We start from the raw sequence: 15,259 nt of genomic DNA, 5'->3' as shown, positions 1-15,259 counted from the left end.
TGATGACCACTGATGGTCACTAAGGGGAAGATGAACATCTCTGGACACTCCAAGGGCTCTGAACCTTGCTGGAGAAATGAACACCTTCTCTGGGCAACACAAACTCATGTCCCTGTGATGTCAAGGGCAAAACAAAAGCCTGTTTGTTTCCTTGCCTTTCCCATTTCAGGTATTTCTCAGTATTGGTACCTTGTAAACGATTTTATACCTTGTATAAATTAAAATTTTATTTTTAGTCTACAAATTTATATTTAGAGAGTCGGACAAGGTAATAATTGATGATACATCTAATAAATCTGCAGTGTCCTGAGCTGTGGGGCACCTGCTTGTCCCTCAGGGTTGGGGTTTTTGTTATTCAGTCTTTACTGAGGCTGGCAGTTTGAAGAAGTCCACAAGTTCTATTTGGGAACTGCAGCTGGCCTAACTAAAAGGCTGCAAGGAGATAAATATCTTCAAGAAATTTTTTGTACGTTCAAATTATTTTTCCACAAGTGAGGGCAATTAATTTCAAAGAAGACAGGAGGTAGAAGACATGCAGCATTCCGTACAAATTAATAGAAACTTCAGTTCCTCACATGTTTTGAGATACGTGAAGTCCTTTGAAAGTAATATGTAAGTTAATTGCAGAAGCAGATGAATATTGGCTTAAACTCACTTTCCCTGTACTTTCTGATCCTCTTCTAAGCGTAAGAATGCAGAATGGCCCAACAATTGAGTGTTCTACATGATTGTATCTTCTCTGGTTGGAGAAGAAAAGAGCAGCCTCTGAAGTAGTTACATAATATGGAGTATGGCCTGCCCAGTCTCAGGAACAAAGATGACCTGTCTTCTTTTCTGTCCCCCTGGGATGATCCCCCAGGGCCTGTTAGTGAAATATCAGCAGTTTTACAGAAGTTCCTTCCTTCCTTCATTATTCCATATAATCACTGTGTTGCCTTAATGGCCCTGCAATGAGGTTATTTTCAGAAAACTGTAGTGGGTTTTTTTTTATATATTATTACTATTTTAAAGAATAATTTCAATGTGAAAGGTCTCCTTGGGAATAGCTTTAGGTTTATTTTGGATAAGTAGCAGTGTGATCCAGGCAAAATGCTGAAATGTAACCCTGTGTTATTACGAAGGCAAGTAAAACATGGAGCACGTAGGTGTGGTTGTGTCTCACATCAGACATGGCCAGACATGCGGTTTTTCCAAGGTTTTCCAGAAAAAGTTAAGCAAGAAACCAGATTAGTACTTAGCCACAAAGCTGAGCCAGGCAAACAACCCAGCAGCTGTTAGAGGGGCTTCGGTTAGGGTTATCATATAATGTGTTAGCTGCATAAAATCAGGTGTGTGTTTCAGGGTTTTATTGGGTGGTTGGTTTGTTTGTCTTGTAAAATTAAAAAAAATAAATCAATCAAACCAAAAAAACCAAACCAACTAGATGCTTTAAAAAAAAATTGATAGAACCCAGAGATGTTGCCATGTGTAATCTGTCAAGATTGCTTCGTTATTCCCCTAAGTCCAGAGAAAGAGTTATGAGGCAGCAATGTCTAACTGGCAGCCTGAGGGCATGTGTATCCTTGTGTAACAGGAATCGACCTAGTTCAGGGGGAACATACTTCCTTTTTTAAAAAAAAAGTTTCATACGTTGATAGAGATGTTTGTAATCCTGGTGTCACTTGTTTTGCGAGGAGCTTCCAGAAAATCCCAGCATTCTCAGGGCTATTTCTGTTGCAATAATTTAGATTTCTGTTAGCAGATTAGCAAGGCCTATTTCCATGGCCTTTGCATGTCCCTGGGATATCCCAGAGGTTTGCACATCGGGCTGTCTGCCCCATCCGCTTCTCCGGGAGCAGTGGTGTGCCCAAACCTGTGGGGACAGCACTGCTGCAGGACTTGGAACCAGCAGCAGGGAAATCATCTGAACAAGGGCCACGTTTGGGTTTTCCCAGCTGCTGACAGCGTCTGGCCAGCCCAAACCCCTCTGCCAGCCCATGCCCACATTCTGCACTTCGATATTCTGCCGTTCCTGTGTATTCCCACACACTGCTGTGAAATCCTGCACAGTGTTCTTCAATCCGGCACGGTGCGAGTTCCTTTTTCTGTCTTCTCCCAGATCCCTGGGACCACATCACTGGTTTCCTGTTTTCATGCTTGGATGCTCTGTTCCTCCAGAGCATCTGTGCCTTGAGCTGCACAACCTGCTAGGGCTGACCTAATGTCCTGGAACTCTCTAATTGCAGCAGAGGCAGACTGACTTTTGTGATGATCTGGAAGGGGTAAGGGAGCTCCACTACTGCTCCTGTATTTCAAATTTCCTCCTCCTCTACTGCCTTATTCATTCAGGACCGACAGATGAATTATACTAATTCTCCTCGTTTGGTTGTAGCTTTTTTTTTTTTAATATATATCGATGATTTGTAATAGTTTGCTAAATATTCCTAAAGTATTTTAATGTTTGTTGTCTTTAACAGTCTTGGAGATCAAGACCTTGTACCAGGAGGAGATCAAATAAAAGACACTTTTACCTTATGTGACTCCAGTGCCATTTGAAAAAAGACAAATTGCCTTAATCTAGTACTAAATGCTTTTTTTTTCATATTTTCTAAAAACAAGAAAGACGTTTTTCTTTTAAGGAAAATGCTTAAGGAAAAAAAAATACTCTCCATTACTGGATTCCTAACACAGAGCTCTGCAGTCTAGGAAATCTTGTTTTAAGATATAAAATATTAGCAGGTTCCATTCAAACAAAAACTGAGCAAAACAACTCGCTTTTTTTTTCCTTCTTCTTCTTAACGAACATGGCCTGAAAACTGATAACAATCTAAATGGAAAATTTGATTCCAGTCCCTCCAGCTTCCCAGACCCTCGCCTTAATATTTTAATGTTGCAGCCATAGCTGGGAGAGTCTTTGACCAGGAACCCCACAATAGATCAACAGACACAGGTCTGGAATGGAACATTCAGCTCAATGGCTTTATGCTAACTAATGTGGGAAAAGGATTTGTTTATAAAACATAACAGAATGATGTTTTCGAAGTATGAGATAGCTCTTCAAATGTCTCGGAAGTTCTTTTGACTGTGTGATGGTTCAGCGTCTACCCAATGCTCTTTCTGTCCCTCAGCTCTACAGAACTAAAAAGACGGAAAATTACCTGCTTCACCTTTGGTGGCATTTCAGGGCAGGATTAGAGCAGAGATGACACTACTGACCATGATCTAAGAAGGTTTTATGAACAGCTTCAGCAGCACAGTCCTGAAGCTGCTATTAAACCCAACAGTACTAATATAGAAAATACAGTGGAGGTGTAGGGTGTAATGGTTCTAATCATCACCTTTTCTCTCTGTGTGTTGTTAGATATGTTCTGATGCTCCCCCACACTCTGTATTGCAGTGACTAATCATAAAAATAAGAGACTATAAGGCTGCTCAGGTGATGTAAACTCTCAATATCAGAGGCATAACAAATTATATTGCTCTGGCACTCTCACTGATCAAGTTTGCTTTTATATGCTTTTGTTTGTTTCCTGCTAGGATTGCAATTCCCTAACATGTATCTACACTCATTATTTCTGTTTGTTCTGTCCAGGAGAAGGTGTTGGCACCTTGGCTCCTTAGCAAGACCATCTATTTGAATTAAATCCTAGCTTAGAGATGAGGAAAAATAAATCTCTGCAAATAGCCTTGAATATTTGGCAGTAAAGCAACACAAAGAAGTGTCCTTTTGGCACACAGTCGTCATCCTCAGAAGGAGTTCAGAGAGGCAGATGATATGGCACCGCAAAATATTTTGATAATCGTATTTGGGAAATTGTTGAAAACTGTTTGAAGCTCAGTTTGTGTTTGGGAAGGTTTGTTGTAATACAGTGCTGTTACATCAATACTCCCCCATTTTTCTGAGGATGGTTTATGTTTGGGGTGTTTTGGGGAGCAAGTTTTAATTTCAGAATAAGGATACAATTTTTTGTCAGAGGGATTTAATGCCAGGGGAGCAGAGGTTCCAGCTTTTACCATCCTGGTGCATTTTCCCAACAGCCAGAAACAAGAATTCAATCTTGTCCCACTGTGGTTTTAGGATTCAGAGGCTCCTGGATTGCAGTGACTGAGCAGCCAAGGGACAGTCACATCTCTGATGGAGCCTAAGCCAAGGCACTCTGGAATTCTTTCCCTTTTACAGGCTTTGAACTGGTTTGGTTTGTTTTTTTTTTTTTCCTCATTTTAAAAAATGGAAGAAAAACCAAGAGCTGAAACAATCCCTGATTTAGTTATTCAAAGAAATTTCAACCCTCATCATCATTCTACTTTTATTGTAAGTACAAATTGAATCCAGTTCTTGGGCTGGTGCTAAGTTATTAAAGGAGTGTTCCTAATTCTGCCAGAGCCCGGGGATAATGTGTTAGAATCTCCCTAAAAAATACAGATTACCATAGGCACAAATAATTGATGCAGACAATGCTGTTTGGGAAATTTCCATCTGTATATTATTAGGGTCTCAAAAAAATCTCTGTTGATATTACATTACAATTGAAATTCAACCAGCTGGGACATAAGTGACATCCCTTGAAGAGACCCACACCTGAGGAGGATGAATAATTGGCTGTAGGTTGTGGATTGTAGGTTGTGTCCTTTGGCAGGACATTCTGTAATTTTTGGAGTTTTATCCTTTCATCTTTATGCATGTGTTTCCACAGGGTTTTCTTTCACGGAGAATTCCCTGTGCTTTCCATTAAGCAACCTATGCGAGATTCAGTATGAAAAGCTCTCTTTAGAAAGATGGTGGGTTTTGCTATGAATTTTTGTTTTTCAGCCCTCTGCTAATTCAGTTAACTCTGCTAACCAGGCTCCAAGATTTTTTTTTCAAGCTTAGAAGTGGAGCCCACTGTTACAAAACAGTTAAAAATTTAATAAAAACCCCTAGTGGATATCATTTAAATATGAAAAATATTTCAGATGCAAATTAAAACTGTTCTAACAGCTGCAAGTTGCTATTAATCAATCCTAAAGAAACACCGTGGGTAGATTGGTTAGTGTAATGGACGTAATTTGTTGGAAAATTATTTTTATTGGGCCCTGTTTTCTCCATAAGATCAATTTAAAAGTAAGAAGGAAGTTTCTGGAGGGAAATGACTTCCAACAGTTTTAAGCAGAACTATTGTGATAATATTTTGGTTTAGCCACTCGCAAATATATTTTATTAGTCTCATCTCTGACCAAGTAGTTGAAATTTAATTTCACTTTTCTGTCTTCAGTAAGTGCAGCTGAAAAAGGACAAAATCAAATAGAGTGATATAGTTCTGGGAATACAGGAGGTGGCTCTGTTTCGTTTTAAGGAAGTGAATCATCATCCAAGACATTCGTCTTCACATTGTGTAAATTTAAAGTACATGGCACAGCAATAAAAGATGTTTCTGCGCTTTGAAGAGCCTGGATTGCTCAGTTCTGCTCTTTTTGACCCCAGGGCTGCTCTCCCTCACAGCTGCTCTGTTCTCTGCAGCCTCCTGTTGCAGCCCTGGCTGGGTTGGTTCCTGCTGTTAAGTGTTGCTCCTCAGGGCAGGGAACTCTTCCCCCAGCCCCTGAATCACTCCTTGCAAGTTCCCAGCTTGGTTACCAGTGGAAATGGAAGAGATTGGCCAATTTTTATTACATTGAATAAGCCATCGGTGTGTAGCCCCAGTGTTTCCCTGGAATGCTGAGTGCATCATCTCTAACAATGGGACAGCAGGCATCAGGGCAATGCAACAGCCCTTGGAATGAGAAATGAGGGAAACGAGCAGCCTGCCAGCCCTGGGACACTGGCGTGTCTCAGTGGACATCTCCGGTACCGGGGCAGGAAGGTCCTCCTGGCCTGCAGGACCAGGCTGGGAAGGGGCTCAGGTGATTGTGGGGGGCAATCAGTGGGATGCAGAGGAGGAGGGAAAAGCTGCACAGATCCCTGCAGGCAAAGGATGGGAGATTTCATCTGAAAGAGCAGAGTGATCGGGAGTGTGGCAGCAGCGCTTAAGTCAGGAGGTGAAACACCTCTTCTTCCTTTTTTTTCTTTGAGAACTGTGCTCTGGACTAGTTCAGTTTCCAAGCAATGCTTGGTTCATTCCAGATCACAGCACCACAGAAGAATCACAGAATATTCTGGGTTGGAAGGACTCAGAGGGGATCATTGAGTTCATGTCTTTAGGGAATGGGCCATACAGGCATTTAACCCACAACCTGGGCATTATCAGCACCACGCTCTGACCAGCTGAGCTCAACTCAGAGCCTTCTGACCTCATTGATTAATGCTATTCATAGTTTATTTGTAAATATGCCTTGGAGACGAACACAAAGTTAATATTACAGGAAAAGTAGTAAATTACACAACTGTGTTTGAACACAGACTTAAACAGAAGTTAAATCAATTACGGGGGAGTGTTCATATCAACCAGAAACAGTAGCTGAAATTCTGGAGTGGATTTATGGCACAAAATCAGCCAAACAACAAAACCCAGCAGCAGAAAAAGCATTGCAGAGAATGAAAAATCTTCTCTTTTTTTTTGCATATTGCTGGAAAATCAGTACAAAGTTAGAAATACACCCCTGTAAAAAATAAGAAGTATGGCAAAGGATATACTCCATGAAAATCAATCTACTTTTATGTCCTATCGTGAACCATTATTTTATTGCTTTTTATCTATGTATGGAAAACTCTTGAATGAAATAATACTGAAATTGTTGTGTTTGCCTAACTTGTAACAAATCTTAAAATTGCGCAGAGCAGCTGCTGTCACTCTCTCATTGTGTTACAAAATTGCTGTGTATTATTCTACCTGGTGGTCTGCTGCTTTTATAGGTGTACCATCCTTTTAGCTAAACCTTGTGAATGGAAAGAAAATGGTAGAACGAGCTAAAACAGCCCAGCATGTTTTCAGTCAGAAATCCAAGGCTGTCAGAGGCAGGGTGCTGTGCAGTCAGCTATAAAACACACGGAGACAGAACCAATGAAGTGTACAAATGAATAAATGGAAAATTAAAACCTCACACCCACTAAGAGTAGATGAACGTTTCTGTAAATGAATTATTAGTACCATGTGCTCATTGGCAGGCTCCAAGCCTGGATGGACTGGGAGCTATTCCCCATTTCACACGTGATGGATACTCGAGGTTTGTTGCATAGCAGCCTGTCCTAATGTTTATGTATTTGTGCCTTTCCAGCTCCAAACAGTACATTTTAGGGCTGCTCATGCATTGGCAGGGACATCTATTTCTGGAGAGAAACAGAACTACTGCATCAACAATTCACTTGAAGTTCTGCTTATTTTTCCTTTCCGATTGGTATTGTTTAGTATTCGCATAATATGATCAAGATGTTCGTCTCGACCTCTACATATGCCACAGTTCTCAAAGTTTAGCGGGGTTTTCTGAGGAGCTGTGGCTTCAAGCTACTGTGGTTCTTTGTGGCATCACAGCATCTTCCATACTGGTTCTCATGCTGCTCTTTAGCTCATGACAAGGAACAGCTGTGATGACTCAATCATTCTGTGAAGACAGTGTTTTTGGAGACATTCTCAATAACAGACTTGTGGTACAACATAAATATTGATGATTTTTAACACTTGATTGAAATAGTTGATTGGTTAGTTTTTCTGTAATTACCACTCAAGATGACATAAGTACAAACATTTTCCAGAAAGATGTTTGTACTTATTTCTGAACAAAAAAAAAAAAAAAAAAAAAAAAAAAAAAAAAAAAAAAACCAAAACAGAACTCTTTGGCCCAATGAAATTCTTGGTCGCTCTCTTTAAATGCATTATTTTTTACAATTACTGTTTCTAACATGCAATGAATTTTGAAACTTCTGACTTATCCTAAAAGGGAGTTCAGAATTAAATGTAATCTATGATTGCTGCAAACACCACTGAATGCTGGGTTGTTTGGTAAAGTTTCTTTGCCCCATAGGGAAAACTGTGTGCTGATCAAACATGAACCATCACTGGTGTGGGGGGACAGGTTGTGAGGAGGAAGCAGAGCCCCCTTCCCTCACCCTGCTTGTGAGGGTGAGCAAAATGAGCACGTCCATGTGGTTTTGTTGTGGTTTTGTTGTGGTTTTGTGTTTACACTCGGGCTCTGTGTTGGCAAAGCGCTCTATTAATGAGGGTAAATGCTACTTCAGTGCCTACATTAAATAAATATCCCCCTGAGTCCTTCCAGCAGTGCATCTGCAGGGGGATTTGCCTACCCTGCAGCCACTGAAACCCTTCTACCAGATTAGATCAAAATGTAGCTTCGTTCCGTGTTATTTCTGTTGTTTTTCCAGTGCATTTGCCTCATCCTTGTGCTGCTGCTCTATTTGAAGTTACTACGGCAACCTGTCACCATCTGCTCTTATAAAGTGTGCTGGGCTTGTGTTGCTAGGTGTTGAAGTTTGTCATCTCACTCATATGATCCTGATGTTCCTCAGCTGTTTCTGCTTCTGCACACGCTGCACCCACAGCTAATTTGCACTTTTTCAGCAGTGCAAGAGGTTCCACACCTTCCTCCTTGTTTGTTTTACAGAATAAGTCTGCAGTTGCTTTTGATGTACTTTGTACATACTCAACCAAAACAGCCTCTCTTTCACCTCACCCACTACTTTGCAATATTTATACGAAAGCCAGCAGTTTATTTCATTTATATATGGTATTAATAAGGGCAGTTTTAAGTAGATGGAGAATTTGAATGTTTCCTGGACATTTTCTCCTCCGTTTTATTTTCATTTGACTACCTATTTACTTGTGTTCCTGCTCCTGACAGCACTGCTGTGTTCATACTATCAATTTCCCTATTTCTTTACATTTTTTTTAAGTCTGACTGAAAATTGGATGATTTAAAACATAGAATTCAGTGCTGTTTCTGTTTTGGGTTCTTTCGTGTTCAGAAGGAAATTAATGGATTGAAGTTGGGAAATATTTTATTAGATCTCCTTACAGTCATGCAGAGTTGTTTCTGGATTCTTTTCTGTTCACATTGTCTCAGCAGTCAGGTGTTTACTTTGATGCATTCATTTTTTATACATTTGACCTAGTTCTAATTAACATTTTCTGCTGTAATTCACAGGCTAAATCCTAATGAGCTTGAGCACAGCTAAAATGATTTGCTAAGATTCTACCTGAACTTCACCTTGTCTGCCACAACCTTTTTTATACCATTCAATCCCCATGGACGGCGTTTGACCTAATGAAATGAGTTTTTTAAGAGACTGTTGTGTGATTCTGAATTTCTTTTTGCCATCCTGTGAACCCGCAGGCTGTGTCCAGGCACAGGAGCTGGTCCTTGTGCAGAACTTACTGTATTCACAGGCACTTCTGCTCTTTGCACACTCCAGTAAGAGGCACTTAAAGCCCGGGGGAGAATTTCAGTGAAGGCAGGGAGGTATTTGCAGGTTTGATCACGGCTCTGGAACTGTGTTATCCTTCAGCTCTGCCAGTGAGAGGGGCAGTGCTGGGGGTGCAGGGGAGCTTCAGGGATCTGAGGCTGCCTCTGAGAAGCCAATATTTATTGCTGCCATTTGGGGATTAGGAGGGAGGGGCAAGCTTTAAACCTATAAAGATGCTAGCAGATGATTTCTGGTAGTTGAGATTGCTGGCGAGAAAATGATTAAAGAGCAGACAGCATTTGCAATTCCCTGCTTTACAGTTACATGGAAAGGCTGGAGGAAGTTTTTGCAGCAAACCACCTTTCCTGACACATTTCTTATTGTCCTTCAGTCCAGCTGATGTGAATTTGACAGGTTTGATGCGAGGTCCTGGCCAGCAAGGTGTGATCTTTGTTTATGGCTCTTTTCAAGGCATATCATCTGTTAATTTTTAAATCACCATACCCAGTCACTAAGGCATTTGTGCTGTACCACAATCACGGACACAGCTAGACACATTTTTTGAAGTTGGTTTTCACAAAAGAAATAACCTTCTTGAAGTCTTTATGCCCTTAAGCATCACGATACATCTATTCAATGCTTGTGAAGAAATGCTGCTCGTTTCAAGCAGTGATTATTTAACTTGAGTCTAGAAAGGCATTCAGTGGTGAATGCTGAACTGCTAAAAATACGAGCTGCTTTTCGTGCCTAACTTCTGCTGGTAATCTTTTTTCAAAATCAAGGCATGAGAAGAAAACCCCCACACAATTTCAGCACCGAATCCTTTGCAATTCATTATTCCTTTCAGCTATGCATTTAACGCCACAGCAAAGGTTTGTCTGCTCCAGAACTGTAAAAGTGAAGTACTACTGCAGGAAATCCAGCATTTCTTTTAGAAGAGCATCAGTACCCGAGAACACACGATTTCTTACCTGAAAGCTTTTGGTTTACCTGCAGAAAATGAGTCTTCTTAGCCTTAAAAAAAAAGTAGGCAAGGCTCCCACTGGCACTGAGGTTACTCCAAAAGAAGGTCCGATAGGTCCTTTAGGTTGTAATTTCACTCTTTGTATGCAAGAAGTGTGCTGGGTCTGCTCACGGAGGAATAAATAAATAAAGCCCCAGCAGCACGAAGCGAGGAGCAGCTGGCGGAGGGAAGTACAAGACCTCTAGTGGTGACAGGCAGCAGCTGAGGCAGGGACACAGCCACAGGCAGAGCTGCTCCCTGCCCTGGAATGGGGACAAAATGGTTGGGAGCCACTCTGATGTAACAGCGGGACAGTGCGAGCCCGAGTGACACCGAGCATCCCGGTGACACCGAGCATCCCAGTGACACTGAGCATCCCAGTGACACTGAGCATCCCAGTGACACCGAGCATCCCGGTGGCACCGAGCATCCCAGTGACACTGAGCATCCCGGTGACACCGAGCATCCCGGTGGCACCGAGCATCCCGGTGACACCGAGCATCCCAGTGACACCGAGCATCCCGGTGGCACCGAGCATCCCAGTGACACCGAGCATCCCGGTGGCACCGAGCATCCCGGTGGCATCGAGCATCCCGGTGACGCCGAGCATCCCGGTGGCACCGAGCATCCCGGTGACGCCGAGCATCCCAGTGGCACCGAGCATCCCGGTGACACCGAGCATCCCGGTGGCACCGAGCATCCCCAGCACCACCTGCACACCCCGGGCTGGGCACTCCCCGAGCCAGGGCACAGAAAGGATCCAAGGAAATCCAGTAAATGATTTTGCATGCTCACCAATTTCGTTGTTAAAATAAAATCAAAGCGTTGAAAGCAGTCTCGTTTTTAAACCGAGTGTCGAAACTTCAGTAAATTAAAAGGGATAGATAAAGGGGGACCTTTATAGTCTTGAAGAAAAACTGCAAATCGTTAAACTCACTTTAATTGCTTGGGAAAGAAACGTCTTTGTGGCTTTCAGTAACTTACAGTGAAAGCTCACAGATAGAGTAGATAGATAATAGAAAACTCATAGATACAACAAGATACAGTCACGTCTCTTTCATCATCTTGACTTTAGGAACTGAGGAAGACTAAATGCTTCCTTTTGAGGAAGTTTGAAAGAAGTTTTGGGATATGAAGGGGTGTGTGTGTATATATATATTAAATGTTCTGTAGAAGTTTGAGAGTTTCCTAATAGCTGCTTAAACACCCGCGGAATGTAAAAAGTAGCATTTCTTGCACTTTTTCTTCCTCTGATTAACAGAATCACTAGAAATTTTTGATTCTGACATATTTTCTTCCCATGAATTCCTAATAGAAGAAGCCTGGGGAACGTCACATGCCTTTTCGGAGTCTTAAGGTGATACTGAGTTGTACTTTATATAAGAAGTTTTCTTGTCGCAGTGTGTGTTTCCATGTGGTGTCTCATTGATGATGCAGCTTTCTCACAGGATCCTGTCCCTTGCCAAAGCAGCTTTTGAATAATCCTTTTGGAGTTTTTAGTTTGTTTCTTTCATCTGGGCTTGCAAGAGCTTGGAATTATTTACTTTTACATACATAAAGGGATTTTTCAGGCATTTCTCATGCCTCAACTTCAGAAAAAGTACAATCCAATGTGTTAAGTGAGCCACGTGTGTTGATTCTGCCTGGTTTGCTTTCAGAGTCATTTTGTGGCGTGCATGACAGCGATCCTAAACCAGATGAATGACCAGCATTATTCAGTGTACATTGAAACCTTCCAGACAAGTTCAGAACTAGTGGTGAGTACTAAGTGATGGCAGAGTTGATAGTTATCATGTTTGATTTCATGTGAAAAATCAGTAGATTTTTTTTTTTGGAGTTCCTTATCTGATTCTTCCTAGAATGAATTCTGGTGCTGTACATTTTTTGCCTCCACGTCATTGCACTGCCTCCCTCTTCTAACAGTGGCACTGGACAACTCACTAATCAGAAATTTGGAAAGAAACTAATTTCTCTGCTGATCTTGGCACCAAGGTGGTGATGTAATGATCCAGAATAAGTAATGGGATCTTTGTGCTGTGCTCTTTTGAGGAAGGGAAAAAGAAAAAGAATAAACCCACAACAGAGCAACAGCAAAATCTGTCCTCAACTAGTTGAACATTCCCTCCACACTTCACACACGCTGATCCATTTCCATTTTCACTACTGAATCTACTCCTGGTGCAAACAACGTTGTAAGCTGAATGCAATAAATGCCCTATTCTTGTAGTACACCCTTTTATTGCAATTGTTCCTGCCAGAATTTAATGGGACCAGAAGGTTTCCATCGTCCTGTGTGTGTCCTTTGACATTCCTGGTGTAGCTGTCGGGTAAGGCAGGGTAGTGGCGCAGGTTTGGATTACATGGACAATTAGTCCCTGGAGGCAATATCAGCGCTTGTCAAGAACTGATCACTTTCCTTCCTTTCTTGAAGTCAGAGTGGTGCCGTAACTGGAATTTTAAATATGGACTAAATGGAGAAAAAAAAAAGAAAAAATCCTGTATTTTTCAAAACTATTAATTCTTATGCATAGTGGGATTAATTAATTAAAAATACCAAACTTTACTCAGAAGTAAAGTATTACAACGTGTTCTTTCCATTCATTTATGCCTTCTGTTTTCCAAAGACCCCTGTGTAACGACTTTAATGTACTGGCTTTCAGCTTCCATTTGGAATCTTGGCTGTTCTACAGGACTTTGGCTCCAGTCTCGGATCTACTGGTAGCACCAGGAGTTCTTCTCTTGACTTCCCTGAGAGCAGAGTGGAACCTCTCCCTCCTGGCTCCTTAATCCCACAGAAACCTTTCCAAGTGGAGGTTACACAGCCCCAGCCTGACCGTATTTTGTTCTTCCAGGACTTCTTGATGGAAACGTTCATCATGTTCAAGGATCTCATTGGGAAGAACGTTTACCCCTCGGACTGGATGGCCATGAGCATGGTGCAGAACAGGTAAGGAGGGGAGCAGGACAGTGCTCTTGTTCTCTGTGCTTGAGGAGAGCGCTTCATGCCCTACAAACAGTGTTCAGCGCAGTCCAGGATGACTTTGTCATTCCAGTCTGGGGAAGGTCATCTGAAACAATCCAAGGAGATCATCTGAAGCAATCCATTAAATAGCTTCTTGCCTGTGCTTTTAGTCTACTTGAAATGGAAAGGGAGAATACTTTTTATTTATTTATTTATTTATTTATTTGGATGTTACCTTTACTGCTGAACTTGTCCTGGCTTCCTGTTTTCAAAGGAACACTTTGTCTTTGGATGCTGGATTGTGTTATGAAGTGAATACACTTTTTAAGCAAGACTTCTGTTGAATGTACTATACACCTGTACTATATTTATTTTAGTTTTGTAGGGGTGGTGGTAACCCTGAGTTTTCTAGAAGTGCAGAGGGACAGATGTAAGAGTGTCAAAAGGGCATAGGTTGGAATGAATTTAGTCCACAGATGCTGTTTGTTTGGAATGTCACCGTTACAAAATTCTTCCACTTTTAAAAGGAGAGGACTGAGGTTTCTCAGTAAAGTTGATCATCTCCTGAGAACGCTCAGTCTTGAGGAGAAGAATTGTCAATAAAATGTACAGTTATGTGATATCAGATATCAATATTGGATACATTTTAATCTAGGATTTGAATGGAATTACGTTAAATGAAAAAGTTGTTTGGAGCTTTTTTGCATTCTGTGATTCAAAAGAGAAGATTATGTTCTAGTGGGTGGTGGTGGTTCTAGTCAGGTGTCCAAACCTCACTGTGTCACTCATGGACATTAATGACCATGCAGAGGGATCCCTGACCCCTCTTCTGAGGTGGGCAGGTACAGATGTGCCAATTCAGGTCGTATTTTGTACATTACAGGAGTTTCATCCCTCTTGGTTTTTTGTCTGAGCCAGTCTTTGGGCTCTCAGGTGAAATCTAACTCCTTGCACATTCTAATGTTGCTGCTGCTGTGATTGCAATTAGCTTTGATGTAGCAAGGATTACTCTAAACGGATTACTCTAAAAAATAACGGGATACCTGCAATCATCTGGCACATGTCAGCACATCAAACCTTTCATATGTAAAACTGTTTCTCTTATCTAGAAAATCTGTTGACACCTGGATTCTCCACAAGTGTGGAATTGTTTTATTCTGTGAGGGTGGGAAGTGTCTGTCCTGAGTCAAAGAATGTCTTTGGGGCTTCAGGCTTCACCTGGTGGTGTCTGTATTGAGTCAGGTTCTGACAGTAAAAGTTGCTTTGGGGGACTGTGTGTGTGTTCATGTGCCTCCTAAAGACTCTGAACTCTGTGGACAAGTTGTTCCAGGCAGGTTTTGTTGCTCTAAGCTTTAGCCTGTGTAAAGAAATAAGTCAGCATTAAAAAAAAATACTGTTTAGAAGCTATTTAATAGTTCTGCTGTAAACACATTGCTTCCCTAAAATAACTTGGCACTGTTTATGCTCCTTGATTATATTGCTGTTCTCTGGAATGCATAAGGAAATGAGTTATTGATCTTATTTTATATCTTAATTTTATGTTATATCAACAACTGAGAGAGAGGATTTTTATCAGTCTTTATAGAAATTTGGTGTTGGATTTTTTTTTCTTTGTTCAGGTTTTGGGGTGTTTTTTTTTGAGGGAATGAATGTTCTACAAAATGAATTGAAGACTAATTTAGTTTTCTGGATTTGTCTTGTTAACATTCTTTACCACAAACCAGTGAAATAGCAGAGAAAAAGTCACAGGGGATCAGGCTTAGGTCTCTTACAATAACACCGAGAGAAGAAAAGACAATTAAAACAAAACCCCAACAAACCAAACAAGAGAAATACCAGCACAGTGCGAGTCTTGCACTCTCTATTCCCCTGTTGTGAACAGGAGGCTCATGCTGGCTTTTTAGTCCCTGGAGGAGGAATTTGCCTCGAGTCTCCTCTTTCTGCATTTGCCAAGAGCTTGGTGAGGGCTGTGGGACACATCTGTGGT

The 15,259-nt window shown here is 41.3% G+C and overlaps 2 protein-coding genes across 5 annotated transcripts in view; one reads left to right on the top strand and one right to left on the bottom strand.

Annotated features, from left to right (window-relative positions):
* INSYN2B (inhibitory synaptic factor family member 2B) overlaps positions 1-10,477 on the bottom strand; it is a 28,652-nt gene extending 18,175 nt beyond the window's left edge. For 2 of the 3 annotated variants that reach the window (XM_066197619.1, XM_066197621.1), the window contains exon 1: positions 10,279-10,477. The gene's annotated coding sequence lies outside the window, so the exon portion shown is untranslated. The remainder of the gene's footprint in view (positions 1-10,278) is intronic. The other variant, XM_066197620.1, reaches the window with a different exon arrangement.
* Positions 1-15,259, top strand: part of DOCK2 (dedicator of cytokinesis 2) — a 157,252-nt gene that overhangs the window by 84,908 nt on the left and 57,085 nt on the right. For both annotated transcript variants that reach the window (XR_010723196.1, XM_066197618.1), the window contains exons 28-29: positions 11,969-12,067; positions 13,163-13,257. Coding sequence is in view for 1 of the 2 variants with exons in the window: in XM_066197618.1 (XP_066053715.1) it covers positions 11,969-12,067; positions 13,163-13,257 (194 nt within the window). In the remaining variant the exon portion in view is untranslated. The remainder of the gene's footprint in view (positions 1-11,968; positions 12,068-13,162; positions 13,258-15,259) is intronic.

The sequence above is a fragment of the Chamaea fasciata genome, unplaced genomic scaffold, assembly GCF_029207755.1.
Source record: "Chamaea fasciata isolate MVZ Bird 193981 ecotype frontalis unplaced genomic scaffold, bChaFas1.0.hap1 SCAF_15, whole genome shotgun sequence".
Classification (NCBI taxonomy): Eukaryota; Metazoa; Chordata; class Aves; order Passeriformes; family Sylviidae; genus Chamaea; species Chamaea fasciata.
Note: the sequence above shows the minus strand (reverse complement) of the source record. Positions and strands in the feature narration are given on the sequence as shown.